The 16873-nt window shown below is 43.7% G+C and overlaps 1 protein-coding gene across 1 annotated transcript; it reads left to right on the top strand.

Moving 5' to 3' along the window:
* The first annotated feature begins 13272 nt into the window (after positions 1-13272).
* On the top strand, positions 13273-15956 carry LOC105045090 (WRKY transcription factor 55). The gene is made up of 3 exons (XM_010923252.4): positions 13273-13768; positions 14069-14197; positions 15265-15956. The coding sequence occupies exons 1-3, from the start codon at positions 13278-13280 to the stop codon at positions 15740-15742; spliced, it is 1098 nt and encodes a 365-aa protein (XP_010921554.3). The 5' UTR covers positions 13273-13277; the 3' UTR covers positions 15743-15956.
* The last annotated feature ends 917 nt before the right edge of the window (positions 15957-16873 follow it).

Here is a 16873-nt window from a genome sequence, read left to right on the forward strand (position 1 = left end):
TACCGAACGACTCCCCGGGTCCCGACCGGGGAATCTCCTTTCAGCCTGGCCTATGAGACGAAGCAATGATCCCACTAGAGATCGGACTGCCATCGACTAGGCTTGAGCAATACTGTGAACTGGACAACTTCGAGTGCCGGAGGGCCGACTTGGACCTCCTGCCCGAGCTTGATGTGAGGCTCAACTCGCATGGCTTCCTACCGACAAAGAGTGGTCCGGTACTACAATGCTAAAGTTCAGCCAAAATCTTTCAGACCCGAAGATCTGGTTCTGAGAAAGGTGGAAATCTCGAAGCCTCAGGATCAAGGGAAGCTGTCCCAAACTGGGAAGGACCCTACAAGATTGCAGACACCTGATCCACCGACTGAAATCCTGAAAGGGACGGCGTTCTTCGGACTTGGAATGCCGACAACTTGAAATTATATTACCAATGAGTTTTGTATGACCTTCTTGCTCGGGATACAATACAATTTCAAAACTCCAGAATCTACAAAGTTTGACTCTCCGTCGAAAGTCGGCTCTTGTCAAAAGTACGAGCCTCGACGCCCCGACTTGATCCTAACGTTTGTTGGGAATCTATGACTCTATGTCAAATCAATGACATGATCATCGAACCAATGGCCTTCGCCTCTAAGGGCAAGGGGCTTCGACTATCGCGACTGGCTAACCTGAATGAAATGCCAGGACAACTGCAGTCGCGCTCGCGACGAACCGACTTGGTCACGATCGGTTGAAGGATATTCGGCTTACCACCGCTTATCATACGCCATGACGTATCCACCCGACCAATAGGTATTCGACTTGCGACGAACCGACTCGGTCATGACCAGTCGAAGGATATTCGGCTTGCCACCGTTTATCACATATCTCGACGTGCACGACCGACCAAGGGCTAGACAATGAATATTCGACTTATCATTGTTATCCCATCCGAATACGTCGGACACCACTTGACTATCAAGCCCTACGGGATGATCGTGCCGACGAGCTACGTTCGGTGATTGGCCGGCCCTCGGCCTAACGAACACGCCCGACCAATGTCCGGGGGGTGGGCACTCGACCTACAATCGGTGCGGCACTCGACCTTCGGGATGCCGACTTGCGATCGGAGCTCGCGCTGACTTTGGCACGACGCACGCTACTAACCACTTCGATCGGCTACGCTATATTCTACCGAACGTCCTAATGAGGTATGTCGGAGCTACAACCTATATACTCAGGGATGGCTCGACGAACCAATCACTTTGGACAGCACGCAAGAAAGGTGCAAAAAGGCTTTGATTCTATTAAGTAGGAACAACTTACAAAATTAGGCCGAGCACGATCACAAAATGGGGCCGAAACCCGATTACAGATATCAAAGATAAAACAGAAGTAGAAAATACAAAGATAATGGAGCGGACACTCCGACTATTCGTCGGAGTCCACTTCCTGCATCGGGCAGAGTTCGGGGGCCACCGGCGTGCCTGCTCGGGTCGGGGAAGGACCAGGGGTTGGAGCCACCTCACCTTTGGCAGCTGGTTCCGTCGGCTGTGGGTCAGCCTCCTCCTCTGCGACTTGGACCTCCGCCCCTGGAGGGACGATGCCGCTCAAGTCGAGCTCAGGGTGTAGACTCTGGATCGCATCTTGGGCGTCCTCGTAGCCCACCGATAGGAGGCAAAGTCACTCTCCAGGAGCTCCTCCCGATACTCTTCTGAGCCTCGGAAGTCCTCCACTACCCGACTCAGTACCTCCTTGGCCGACTCCGCCTCCGCCTTCGCTATGTCGGCGTCGGCTTGGGTGGAGGACAAGTTTTCTTCGGCCTTGGAGAGGTTCTCCAGGCTAAACCGAAGCTGTTCACGCTCAACCTCGAGCTCCCTGACGCAGCCATCTCGCTCGTACCGAAGTCGGTGGACAGAGCGAGTCTTGGCCGAACTTGCTCCCAAGCCGACTGAAGCTCGGCCTCCGAGGCGGCTAGGCCATCAGTAAGTCGAGAGATCTCCTCCTCGAGCCTAGCCTCCCGATCGATCGACGACTTCAGCTGGTCGACCAACATCGCCTTCTCAGTTTCGGTGGCCTCGGCCCTATTTTTCCAGGCCACCCGAAGATCACCGAACCTTCGATACCCGACCTCTAGCTCGGATATATTGTAGATCATCTGCAAGTGACGGGCCGGTTGTCAGAAGACTGAACTGATAGAAAATAATAACAAAGATGAAAGAGGAAGAAGAGGAGCTCACCTGAATCATAGTCGGGTAAAAGGAAGAAAGCATGTCGGTCACTCGCCGACTCTTCATGATCTCCCGATCGACAGGGAGGATGGTCCTTCAGGAAGCTAGACGTTGGATGATGCGGTGCGGCCTGCCGACCTGGTGTCATCGCCCGGAGCCATCGGGGCCTTCCCTCGTTCGGCCGCCTAGGCCCTGAAGTCAAAAAAAGACGGGAGGCTCAAGCTTGACTGAGTCCCTCCCGAGGCTGCGACGACAGCCGATGCTGGTCGTTCGGGCTTGCATGTCTCGACCCGAACCTCTTCTGTGGGCGGGGGAACCGACGCCCCTTCGGCTGCTCCCTCGGCCGCCCCTTCCTCGGACGGTGCTTCGGGTGGCATCACCGGCACCGACAGTGCGATAACGGGCTCGTAGCCCGACGCACGTTCGGAGTCGGGCCGCGCTGCCGTCGTCGAGATGTCGGTCGGGGATGCTATCTGAGGCCTCTTGGGAGGCCGCGAGGGTTCGGTCCTAGTAGCCGGCCTCTTCCTTGTCGCATGTTGCCGAATGTCGGTGTCAGTCAGCCTCACCCTCGGCGGCATGCCTGCAATTTCAATAGAGGATCAGCGCAAGTCCAAAGACGAATAAAGAAGACAAAAACGATCGACCGACCAAACAGTACCTAAACGGGGAACCGAAGTCAGGCCGGCATCATACAGAGCTTGCTCGGTGACGAGCTCCCTCTGCGTCGGTACCGACACATCCTTCAGTCGGTAGAAATCTTCTCGGTCTTCAGCCTCCACCCGACTGTTTTCATTCGGCTGAGTCCGAGATCGCCCCAGTGGAAAGGAAACACCCAAGGCTGCGAGGAGGAAGCAAAGAAAAACTGGTTCTTCCATCCGTGGATCGACGATGGAAGATCAGTGATGAACGAGAGACCCTTCGGGGACTAAAGAACCACCACCCTCGGGCTTTCGGGTGGGGTTGGAGGACAAAGAATGCCGAAAGAGAAAAATACGAGGATAAGTCGGCAAAAGCTGACACAGCAAGACAAAGCTTATAATCGCCGGACTGAGTTTGGTGCCAATTGCGCCGGACAGAGCCCGTAGTAATCCAAGATGTTCCGGACAAACTCCGGAGTCAGAAAACGAAGACCTGCCCGAAGTCCTCGACGTAGAAGGCCACCTGGCCCGGAGGTGGGTTGTTAATCCGTCCCTCGGCCCCAAGGGTGAAGAGCTCGAACTGCTCCGAGATACTGTACTGCTCCCTGAGCCGTTCGACGTTCGCCCCCGAAAGTGAAGAAACCTCTACCTCCGAGGTCGATCGGGAGTCATCAGTCGGGTTCCCCGACTGACTCCCTCGAGGAGAGGTCCTAGCCATACTGCTAGTCCCAGAAAGAAGAATAGAAAGAAAACGACAAAGGAGGAAGAGTACGGAGAGACAAGAACAGAAAGCTTCAAGAAGAGCCCAAAAGAGGAGGATGAAGACGACTACCTGGAACTGGAAGACAACTCGACAAAGTTTCAGCACCAGAAGAAAAAAGATTTGCAGCGGAAAGTGAAGTTTTGGATGTAGGTGGCTGCATATATATAAAGCCCTTCAACGGTCGAGATGAAAGCGCGCCGAACGAGGACTTCTCGGATGACGACACATGGAGGCATCCGAGCCCTTCCTCGATCCGACTGTTCGACGCACCCGCCTCCAGATTGAGCCACGTTGCCTCCATCCGCGAGAACAGTCTCGGCCCAATAGCCTTCTAACACGTGGCGGATAAGCGCATCTCGGGGTTCACTACCGACGCGGTTAATGTTCCCAAGGCGATGATGGTTCATGTTCCCAAGGAGACGGCGGTTGATGTTTCCAAAGAGACGGCGGCTCATATTCCCAATGGGACGTCTGACACCAGATCGTTCGTTGATACGATCACCAGAGTCTGAGCGTGATATGATGGATAACCACTCCTTTCGTCAGAAGCCGTTGCCCACGTGAAAATGCTGGCCAACACGACATCCGACTCAGGAGTGGGGGGGGCAACTGTTGGGATATACCGACCGACCCCTGCAAGCCGACTTACCATCGGACCTATCCGACCGACGCCCGACTCTACCGATCGACGACTGCCGACAATGGCTGCCGACTATATCCGACCGAAGGTATGTCGGTCGAACAGACCCATACTGTTCCCGACCGGCTAAGCGGTCGAGCCCGAAATACCGACTCACTGTCGGGGGGAGTAGCAGCCGACGTCCGATATCCCGCAGCCAAATACCGACGTATAGTCGATCAGCAATCCCCTCCAACGCCGTACGACTGCTATGGGCTACTGTCCTGATAGGGACGTGCGGCGTGGCCGCCCTGGGGCAGTGCCCGAACAAGGACATAGGTCAATCCCAGTGACTTGGCGGCCCACGGCGACTTGACAGTCCGCGACGATTTTGACAGTCTCTGACGATTGGACAACTCCCCAGTTGTCTGCACCATTATGGCAGGACCATGCCGCGTTCTACTATAAAATGGGGTAAGGCAACAGTGTTGGTAAGGTGAAGCTCCCTAAGCTCTTGAGCTCTCTCTCTCTCCCTCCAGCTCTCTCCCGCTGAGCCCTGATTTTCCACTGTTGCCTAGTCTCCTCTTTGACTTGACCGTCGGAGGGTCCCCGCCGGAGGCCACTCCGGTTTGTGCGGACTTTTCTTGCAGGTGTGCGACACCGGCGATCGAGCGACGGGGGATTGGCCGCAACAGTTACCTTGGGAGCCATCCATAGGTACAGAAATACATATGCAACAAATACACACCTAAAAAGATTTGGAAATATATTAATCACAAGGAAGAGGAGAAAGAGCATTCCTAATGAAGAATTCTTGTTGTTTCAAGCTTCTTGGTCCTTGGGAAATATTAATTTTCATCATCAACTACATATGATGGAAAATGTTCAAGCAAGCTTCTTCGGCACACTCCATTCGAAACAATGGCACATCAAGGAGGTGGTATTCAAGGAAACATTAGATTTTATCTGGACTGCTTGGTGCTTTACTCTGTTCATTGGCAAGAGGTGGTTCGTTATGCTGGCTGACATGTATCTATGTCTTGTTGTTTTTATCCAGAGGGAACAAATGATAGTCTCTCATCCTATGGGGTACAAAAGTGATATGTGTGGTAAAATGAGGAAAGGGCGGATGTTTCATGAAAAATTTATAGGCCCAAAATGGAATGGAAAAAATTCACACAGAAGGAAAAAATTGAGTGGTATTTTAAAAAACGGAGAGGGGTGAGTTGTGAGGAAATCTCTAACTTTTTTTTTGGTTTATCATATGCAGGTTGGATGGAGTCTATTAACACATCTTTCTCAGCCCCTTTATCTTTCTAAGATCAATGGTAATCTACAATCTTGGAGCTGGTTGTTTGTTGGTCATAGCAGATTTTTATTTTTATACAATTATCTTAACTAGGGGAATATCATAGCATCATAGTACTATATACAACCAAGATTCCTCTACGGATTTTACATAAATTGGAAATCTAGAGGACCGGGACGCAGATTATGGATGCAACATGTTTCTTATATTACAGGATCATGTGCAATTATGGCATAGTAAAGAGGGGTTGATTGCAAAATCCTTTGTACTATTTGGGATGGACTATTGTGCTAGGCTAAATATCCACATGTGGAGGCTTTTTGTTTGGGCTGATGTGCATTACTATTACATAGATGGGATTCAGATGAAATGCATGCTTCTTTATCAAAATGCTGTGATACATAAAACTGTTATTTGTGGAGAAAAAGGTAAAAGGGTAAATGACACAGGAAAAATTTATAAGCCCAAAAATAAATGGAGAAAATTTGAGAGATGGAAAAAACTAGAGGAAAAAGAAAAGATGAGGAACATCATTAAAAAAACAGAGGGGAGAGTGGTGAGGATTTTGCTCTCATGTTTTTTGTTAATTTATATGCAGGTATACTGTTGGTTGTTCTCTAGCCTCTGTTACAATCACAACAAAGTTCCTGGACAAGGCCTCAATACTGGATGGACTAATTTCAATTTAGCTCTTCAACGATTGCTATCTCCTAACCTGCTTAGATTAATTTCTCTCTTCTGCTCCAACTGTTATTATTCCTTGATGTGCCATTTCCATGGTTTTCAATTCAGTGCCAGATTCTTCAATTGTGCCATGCAGGGATGTGCCACCTTCTTATACACCGTTGCAACTATTTATTGCTTTTCAGCTGTTGCACTTTTAAATGGCATATGCTGACCCAAGAATTCAGCTATTGTTGTGCACCATATAATCAGTTTATTGTCTTCATCAACTATCTGGAGTTTTTATGGCTCTTTTTCAAAGGTCATCTATTCATTGTCACATCTACTTTTGATCTATGGTCATATGCTACTTTGCCACTTGCTACTTCACATCATCTTTCTATTCAGATTGACTACCTACTGCTCCCAACGGACCCATCAACAGAACTCCACATGTTGTTAATGTTGTTTCATTTCTTATTACCTGAAATTTCTTCCTACTCCTAGCTGGCTTCAACATCCGAATTCCATATGCTGTTAATGTCATTTCAATTCTTATTATATACAACTACATCTGGTTTTCCTCTTTGCAAAGTTATTAGTAGGTAAGTTCAAGCTTCAGGTTTCGGAGGTTTAAGAAATCTCAACATTTGCAGTAGTGGATGTCAGGTGGATTACAGAATCTTACTCTTCCTTGTGATTCCACATTATCTTTGGATGTACATAGGATATCTTCATGTCCTGTTTAATCTTTTTTTTCCTTTATCTTTTAGATGTATCACACCTTTGTATTAACTTGCAACTTACTGTAATATAATCTGATCGTTATTACCAAAAAAAAAAAAAAAAGGCACTTGGTGCTAGCTATAATGCTCGAAAGAGAGAAAATTAGAAGTTATATAGTGATTTAAATTCTTTTGCAGTCTTTAATAAAAGCTAGGAATAAATCGAAAGTCTCATGACAAAAAACTAGGATGTTAGATTATAAGCAAACTCATGATTCTCCAGCGTGTCGTTCTTGTATATGTCTTTTTGAGTCTTGAAATAATTTATTGTTACCATTTAGAGTTCTTGAAGTGTTTATGTAGGTTAATTAGCTCAAATCATGGGTCCAGGGTCACAACAAAAAGCAGTGTGTATTGAAGCAGGTCCTTTTACTATAATACTTTTAAAAGTCCACGTAGGAGATACAGTACCAGGGTTACTTGTTTTGAGCACACAAAGGCTCCCAGTAAAACAATTACATTTCATTTGAGGGTACCTTTATCCGTGTATCCCAGCCTTGTCATCATGTTTTGCCCCTCTCAGTCACCATTAGTCATGTTAAGCATATGGCGGTCACATTGCAGCCATTGGTCCCAGCAAGTACAAGGAGTTGGTGGCAGAAAGATTTGGACCTACCATCGTCATTGGATGGATACAGATCAGCACCAAGCAATAGTAAGTCTATCCATTACATTTAGAGTATTTTTCATTTTTCGATTATCATGCCGATCTAGAACGTTTATCAAAAGATGAATAATGTATCAGATTGGATCGCATTATATATGACAGAGTATTTCGAAAATTGAGCTTCGAGAGAAGGCCAAGCATGCCCGCCAGTCTTGAGGGATATTTTGTATGGGCTGTTCTTACGCCAAAGTGGTGTGGCCATCCGTATGTATTTTAAAAAAAATTAAAAAAAAAAAAAAAGGAAAAGATCTGGACCATATTCTAGGAAAAAGTTGGATAGTTGGTTATCACCAACGGTGGTAGTAAAAATGTTGGCCCTTTGACATCCAAGTGTCTCACTCTATGTTGGTTGGCCTGCTGGTGGGCTGCATTGGTTGGGACCACAACCCAGATCCCACAACGCATATAAAATAACAGTTCAGGAATCCCAATTCTTCATTCCTCAGAAGACTTTTGCTGTGTTAATTGATGAATTTGAGAGAGAACTCTTTTTTGACATTTGGTAGCCTGAACACCATTCCGTGTCCCCGACAATATCACCAGCTGGGGAGACAAAGTGGAGACATTTTTTCTTGCATCTGTCTTCCATGGAGTAGAATATGGGAAATAGAAGGGGATAGCAAACTGCGGACTTAGGGTCAAAACGGATGTAATGAAACCAACCTTGACCATGGAAGATATAGAGTCGGTTTGATTTGTGACTAAAATTGAAATTGAAATTAATCAGAATAAAAATTGGAATGACCATATTCGTGACCGAAATCGGATGAGATTTGAACATTAGAGGGTACGAATTAGATTCGGAGAGATTGGAGCATTCACATTCTCCTCCTAAATAGAAACAGGAATGGAACTTTTCGCAATCAAATAACTGAAATTAATAAGAGTCATCCATTTTCATTCCCATTTCAGAGTCTAACTCTTCCAACTAAATATGCCCTTGCACTCTATATCATCTTCTATCAACCCTAATTCATCACTTGTTGAGTCTTTCAATGAACATCGCCAAAAATTCTAGGATTCATAGACTTGATAATTATATATTTCTATTTTTGATAATTGTTATGTATAATTTTAAATAAAGAAGTTCTACCATCATTTTTTTTTTTCAATTAAGCCAACACAAGAATAACAAACTAAATATGACTATCATCTAGGATGCCCAACCATAAGAAGTTATAAAATTCAATATATGAATTTTGATTTTCATATTTTTCTTGACTTTCAAAGATAGCATCGGGAAAGACATGCATGCGGACATTTCTATAAATGGGAATATAAATGTCTTTGCAATAAGGTTTTGGCCTAAATTATTCAACAATGGAAGAAACATTAATGTAGGGCATTTCCCTGACAGAAGATCGGAGTTGCTGCCCAATGTTTGTCCATGTTGGTATTTGTTTTCCTCCATATTGGCTTTTTGACTGAAATTTTGTCCTCATATATATGGTGCACTTACCTTAGCTATTCCTTTTCAAGCTCCAATATTTTGTCCTCTAATTCCTCACCTCTCCTTCTGAATAAAATTTTGGTGGCAATTGGTGATTAACACCATTTCCTCCTCTTTCCTCAGAGACAAAAAAAAGTTCTCAGAATATTATCATTCGACCTTTTTTTTCTTCCTTTTTCTCGTAATATCTCATGTCTATAAGAATCTTAATGGGGCTTAACAGAAAATAACAACTGTTGCATTCGTTTATCTCATTCAACTCAATAATGCAATGAGAGATGATGGAAATCATTATATTTTTCTATATTGTTAAACTCAAGTAACATAATGGAAGGTATCCGAAACCATTATAATCATTGTTACCGTCATTCACCGAAAGCTTGACTGCTCCTCTAAATTTGCTCTCACTTTGAAGTTGAATGCCACAGATTCAACATCCAAGCTATTGGCCATGTGGATTAGACCGTGCTAATAAACGCATGAGATACTTTTTCATGAGTCAATTTAGGAATATAACAATCTTCTCCATTCAATATTGTGACGCCCTCATCACGGTGGCTCCTATTGAGAGAGAGAGACTATTTATGGCACGGATCCTCCTCAACCTTATCAGATCCTCCTTGTCACGTCCTCGCATTCCAAGAGTTTAAACTGTTGCATGGAGGACCAGCCATTGCTAATAAACGCATGTGGCATCTTTTTTTTAGTGGTCACCGTTGGACCATGACCAGAAGCTCTAATGGCAAACCGATCAGAGCCTAAGACCGGCAGCCTCTTGGGAGTCCACCAAACGCAAAACCCTGGCTGGCTAATAATTGCCGTCATCTGCGCTGCATCTTTGCTTTGCTCCAGTTGGTTTGGACAGAGCCAACGACCACGCCAAGGACTATTCGCAGTCTTTTGTCCCAACTCAACAGGAAACTCCATCATTGAAGCCCATTCCCACCGCCTTTTGCGACAAGCCTGTGATGTTGATGCCTGTCCACCATCCTAAGAGAGTTTGGGGATCGCCGAGGGTACGCCAGGAGTTTCCGTCGGAGAAGGGGAAGTGGATGTGGGTTGTGGGGCAGGGACCCTACCCTACCCTACCATTGTTTTCCAGACCTCCGGCTGAGGGATGTGAAAGAGAAGCCCAACTGGAGCCCTGCATGCCGACAGCGATGTCCTGGGCCTGGTGATGCATTCATTATGGGAAAAGTCTTTCCCATTCTAAATGACATGATGCCTTTTTGTTTTGAAACTTTTTGTTCCGTCTCGTGTCTACACCTGGATTCAGACTTAACGATCCATTCCATGTTGCCCGTTCTTAAATTTTAATTCCACATATCATGTATGAATGCATGTGGGGCCTTTGATGTCTTAAATTTTAAGATCCATTTGGTTCGTGAGAAAATTTTTGTTTTACTGAAATATTTTTCACTGTTCGATAATGTTGACAGTCTCCATACAGCAGGCGACCGACAAATTTGAGTAGAACGGCATAATCTTCCATTATGCTCTATTTGGTCGTCCAAGACCGATGAGCCATCTGGAAAGAGAACTGCTTAAAAGGGCATTAGCCATCTTGATGATGGCCGCTGATAGATGTATCTCACTACATGTATTTACTCTTTCTTATACATTAGTTTCAAAGTGAGAAAGTTTCAAATGAGAGCTAGCATCCACTAAACAAGGTATTGTCCCATCAAATCATGAAAATTCCATCACCAAGCCTCACAAAAACAATCCAACAGATCTTTTCTAACTCCCCAGTTATTTAGAGATTGTGAACAAGATGTTTCTGTGCTAGTGGAAAAGAACAAGAAGAACATGTTTCATCCACAGAGTATGGACACACAAACCTCTGACCATCTATAACCTAATAAGTAGAATGCTTGCATTATATAATAAGACGGATTGTCCATGGATGAACTCATGCTTGCAACCACGATGTCACCTAATAGCCATGTTATTGGTTAGCATGGGCCAGCCAATTTTGTGGTTAAATAACAAATTCTAAGATAAGCCAATCAAATACTTTGTATGTAATCATCCTCCCAAAAGAAAATATTTTATATCATAGTCATTACAAAAGAAAGATATTTGAACCCTAGCCTCTTAGCATTGTTCCCCACCTATAGAGCCAACACAAGAATTAAAAAGCATGAATTGCGACTTGATTCTTGATTAGGACCTATATTTTCAAATGCTTATGAAATATAAGTACAATGAGTCTACACCATTATGAGTCATCCAATATAGCTGAGATTGCATAAAGATTTTATCAACCATATAGTTTAGAATATTTGATATAATTAGTTTATCTTAAAAAATTGTGTGGGTTTGGTAGGTGTGGATTCACCTAGTCATGAGCAAATTTCATTGACGATAAGAGAAAATTAGGTACTACCGACAACATCTTATATATGCAAACTAGCTGCTATCTTTGTTCAACTAGATTCTTCAAATTTTAGTTAACCAATTTAGTAGTGACGGTCATAGTTTGCTCATTTTTCAGTCTAAACTTGCCATTTAATATGCATTGTGTTTATTGACCGTAGAAAAGCATGTTGAATTTTGAAAGACCTTAGTGAATGAGATTCTCATTCTAATATTTTATGGATGATTAACATTGATAATGTGAAATTCTTATAGGTTATTTCATTTTTCTTTTAATATTATGCGCTATCCATCCATCCATCCATCTATATGTGTGTGTATTTTTTTATTCAAATCTGGCAAATATCTTGGTGTGAAGTTTTAGAACAAATATTTAAGTATCTTGGTGTGGAGCTTTCAAAATAAAGTTTTATGTGACACCAAGCATGTAATAAGGGAGACTAGTCAAGCACTTGCCTATACACAAAGAATTAGGAAAAATCAGGAGAGCTATAACAGGAGGAGTATAGCACCACAGCTATCTCATGTCACACATGATACAACAAATAGATTATGAAAAGGTAGAAGTTATGGGTACATGGCCTTATTTCGATGCTATATATGATAAGCATATCATAATCACCCATGGAAGTATCGCATGCATAGTTGCTATTATATATACACCATTTTCTATAATCTATTTTTTACAATTAATTTGTATAATGAAAGTATGTGGCACATCCAATTTGCTCAATGTTCTGTTTAGATGAAAAAGGCTTGCTCCCTCAAATTTTCATGACCTACCATATTATTAAAGTATGCACTCGTCATTCAAGTTGTAGGAAACATCGTAATGATATAGATGATTTGACCGGACCAAGAGACCAATATTTATTCCTATTTTTGATAATTCCTGCAAAAAAAAATCTATGTTTTGGAGAATAGATCAGTACTAGTAAACATGCATCAATATAGATAAACTGAAGTCTAAAATTAGGGCTAATCTCTAGGTCGGGTAGTAGGGTTATGTGCTTGGATGTGTGATCTCTCCATCATATATCATTGTTGATGGCCATCCTGCGCACTCAACTGTGCAAGCAGAGGATCCTACATCTTTGGTAAAAGTAACGGATGCTTGCAGGTTGCCATAGTTGGTTCATAACTTCTCCAGCCAAAAGCATAGCATATAATTACGAGAGACAAATCAGAATCTTCATTGGGGCCAGACCTTGTTGCATTAAATGAGTTAGCCCACTTGGCTGGGTACGCCGTGTTCTGACGTTATGCCACCGTCCTCACGTACGGTACGTGCACAGTACTTGGTTCAGATGGATCAGATTTGGGTTCCACGGCTGGAGTCTTGGTACGCACCCATTCCAGGATCCGGTCTCCAATCTGCCACTCGGTACAGAAGACTCCAAAATAGAAAATTCCACGCAGTCATCCCATGAGAAGAGAGAAAAATGTTTCCAAGTTCAAAGAGCCTTTTCAACTAAGAAGGTCTTCCCTAAGACCGGAGAAAGCCAGACAAACCTCAAGGACCATGACCCAGTCCTCCTCCATTTTTATTTTTTATTTTGGGTACCACCCAGTCCACCCTTCCTCACCACAATGTTATGTAATTCATGGCCTCCCTCCCCTGCCCCACCATCTAACGTATGAAAAAAGTCCTACAATCCTTGGTATACCCTCCTCCCTATATATATCTTCTACACTTGTTTTCTCTCCATTCACATACCCCTACCATATATTTCCTTCTCACACTTTAGATCAAATTATATATGCTACACTAACAAAAGCCCACCACCAGCAGCCATGGATATGGACACCTGGAACCAAATCCTTCATGCATGCAAGCTAGCCAGAGAACTAGAAACAAGACTCCGACACTTCGCAAACCATCCCCCACTCCTCGTGAGCTCCTGCGAAGAGGTTGTTGGTGCTTTCAACAAAGCCATCCATGACCTGCGCTCTCACAACACCTCGCACTATAGCACTCAGATGTTCTTTGGGGAGACATCGGGGTCTCTTTCCGAACCTTTGGATATACGTGCCGGAGAAGGGAGCTCCCATGGCGGTAGCTACATGCAAGCAATCGATTTTTCCCAAGGGCAATTGATGGGGTTGGACTTCCAAGCGACATCCATGGCCATGAGGATGGTGGATACCGGTCGTGGTAGCACCCCTGATGTGAATATTGATGCATTTGGTAGGGGCGGAGGAGAGGCTCCGGTGGCGGCAGCGGGCTCGTTGGTTGCCGAGAGGAGACCGACCGGGTCTTCGATTCAAAGATCTTCGAGGAGGAGGTAAAATTCAAATCTTTGGATTTCTTGATGGGTTCCCACCTAGATTTCTTCCTTTGGAAAGGTCAAGGAATTTTCCTTATATGTGAGCTTGATAGTGATCGAGAAACAATGAGAAGTTGCATCCATTCTTACCTACCTTACCATCTTTCAATCCAAAATAAAGTTTTTATGACAAAATGACCGTGGTAAAAGGTTTCAATGTAGTATGCATGCTGAAGTCATATTCATGGCTAAGTTGAGCAATTTAAAAAGTTAGTTGAGGCCGACCGTTGGATAACCAACTGCTAATTGAATTGTCAGGAGGGATAGCGGCGGGACGATCGTGAGGGTGCCGGCCCTCCGAACGGGAAACACGGAGATTCCACCGGACGACGGGTACACGTGGAGGAAGTATGGCCAGAAAGATATCCTCCGCTCCAGATTTCCAAGGTAGCCATCTCTTTTAATTAGTTTTCTTTATTTTTTTTCTTTGGTAGTAAAATGAAATTAATTAGCTGCCGTATGTTATAGAACTACTTAACAAATATGCCAGTATAACCTGGTGATGGTGCTCCCTTTTCTCTTGTGCTACCAAGGCCTAGTGAGATGTCATGACTTGGTATCTAGGAGGTCATAGCATCTAGTTGTCTACATCCAGACATGGTGAACGCTATCTTGTACGGGACCTTTAGAATTGGAAATCAGGTTATTAGAAAGAATGGAAACTTGAAGATTTATAATGGAACTAATTAGCTGCCCAAATCAGTGAAAAGAGGGATGCAGAAGGTCTACAACTTTAGGGTTTTAAATTAGTGATTGGCTTTATGAATGACCTTTCTATCATATGGTTGTGCGCTGGATAGAATTGGGTTTAACCATGTTACACCATTGCCATAACCACAGGAATAACGCACAAGCCTTATCCAAACAATCAAACATTGGGTATTTTGTTTGGCTCAAAAAGCAATCAATTTGCTTGGTTGCGGGTCTGTCATGTAATACTACCTTGTCACTTCATGAGGGTTTGGCTCTCGTTTGTTTTCCTTTTTCAACTCCTGCTACTTCTTTTCCTTCAACAATTCTAGTCTGTTATTTTTTTTTTTTGCAGTAACCTCATTCATTTTTTTTAATGAAAGGGATATAAGTTAGGCCTTTTTTTCTCAAGGGTTTGCTTTATGATCCTTATTTGCTACTTTTCCTAGAAGTTGCCGAATTCTTCATATTGGAAGTTTTGTGATCCAACCTGGTCATCCTGGCCTTTCCTTCTTGTTATTCATTAACACAAATCCCAGCCCCATCCACTTCTAGCTACTTATTTAAATTGCATACATGTAAGGAAAATAGTTAGCTAGCGAGCTACATGTGAACGTTCTCAAAGCTTAGGCCTTCCGCTGGCTCCTTGCAGTTCAATTTGAATCCCAAAGATTTGGTTTTTACACCCAAGAATCAAGCTATAAGGTATCACCAAAACCGATCCACTCGCTAATGCTTCAAAAACCTATGCGTGCCTTTGGCAGGAGTTACTACCGGTGCACCCACAAGAGCTACTACGGTTGCAATGCAAAGAAACAAGTCCAGAGACTCGACGAGGATCCATACACATATGAGATCAAGTACTGTGGCACCCATAGCTGCAAGACCTCGACCACACCACTCCTTATCCCCTCTATAACACCAAACACCAACAACGCCAGCAGCAGCAGCAACAACAACCCACCAGGGGAAGCACCGATGCCGGAAGCCACCGCACAGCCGCCTTCTTCCCTACCCACTTCAACCCAACTGGGTATCTGGTTCTCTAGGGAGTTCGACCATGGCCAAAGGGAAATCCCATCCCTCGTCGGTAGCAGCACACAAGCCGGACCTTCTAACATGCAAGGTGGCGGAAGGGATATCGATTGTCCCGTTGCTGCTCTGGCGGATGTTATGTTCAATTCGGGCAGCAGTGGGAGCAGCATGGATGCCATCTTCTCGCAACCAAGGCAAGACAGTTGAAGCCTTGAAGGGCATCAATGAAGAGCCATCAGAACGACGATTTTATCTCTAACTTTTCTATTTCACAATTAGATAGAGCACTAGGAGTTGATAGGATTCACATGATTAATTCTTTATTAGCCACCCTCCTGGTTTTGTAATAAAGTTGCAAGTGCCTGTACAAAGAGGGTTGCTTCATGTTTAATGACAAACTTTGTACCTCCGGGTTGCAAATATGAACAAAAAGAAGTTATTTGTCAGATTTCGAAGTATGGAGTTTTTTTACGATTAGTATGGAGCTGTGATGAAAATTAGGGATATTAAGTAAAGGTACTCATTGAGAAAAAGACAATACACCCATTATTTTTTTTCCAAAATTTAAATATCATCCGTTTGATCGCTTGCTTTAGATAATAATAGAAGCCACTTCCTAGCTTGGTTTTACCATTTTTGGGCAAATAATATCATTTTTTGACCTCAACCTTGCCATATCACGAAATTATACACAGTCCTTGTAAAGATCAAATTAGGAGCCAAATGTCCACAAAACGGATTGAAAGCTCAAAACGATATCTAAGCCTTTTCAATAAATTTGTGCATAGGTTTTAAGACTCTAGAGTTCCGCTAGGTAGGTCACTTACTCTCTCTTTGTATATGTTCCGGAAGCTTTAGGATCTTGCATGCAGAAAAATCCCACTAATTCCAAGGCAAGAAGAAACTAAAATGTAAAAAAATAGGGCAAGTTATCTATATATACTCGCCTCGCTTTAGATGAATGATAAAATTACCATCAATTAGATAAGAATATCACAATTATTCATATCGTGCATCCATGTGCTTGCGTCTGACGTGCTGTACTCTAGTATTTAGTTAAGCAGCTTCAAACATTTTATTTGCTTTTGAGGGGGAATGCGACAACTTAAATAATAATTAATGACTTTAAAGTTGAGATTACTCACGCAGCAATGGGTGCAGATATCTCATTGGTAGCATCCTCATCAAATGATGACAAGTTTGTTTATATATAATTAAAAGTTTGTTGAGGGCTAAATGCATTTAATTTCGGAATGATTATGATAGCACTTCAATAGATGTGGCCGGACCCATGGGGTCTATTATTCTAACAGTAACGTCCTAGTCATATTGAGGATA

The sequence above is a fragment of the Elaeis guineensis genome, chromosome 5, assembly GCF_000442705.2.
Source record: "Elaeis guineensis isolate ETL-2024a chromosome 5, EG11, whole genome shotgun sequence".
NCBI classification, from domain to species: Eukaryota; Viridiplantae; Streptophyta; class Magnoliopsida; order Arecales; family Arecaceae; genus Elaeis; species Elaeis guineensis.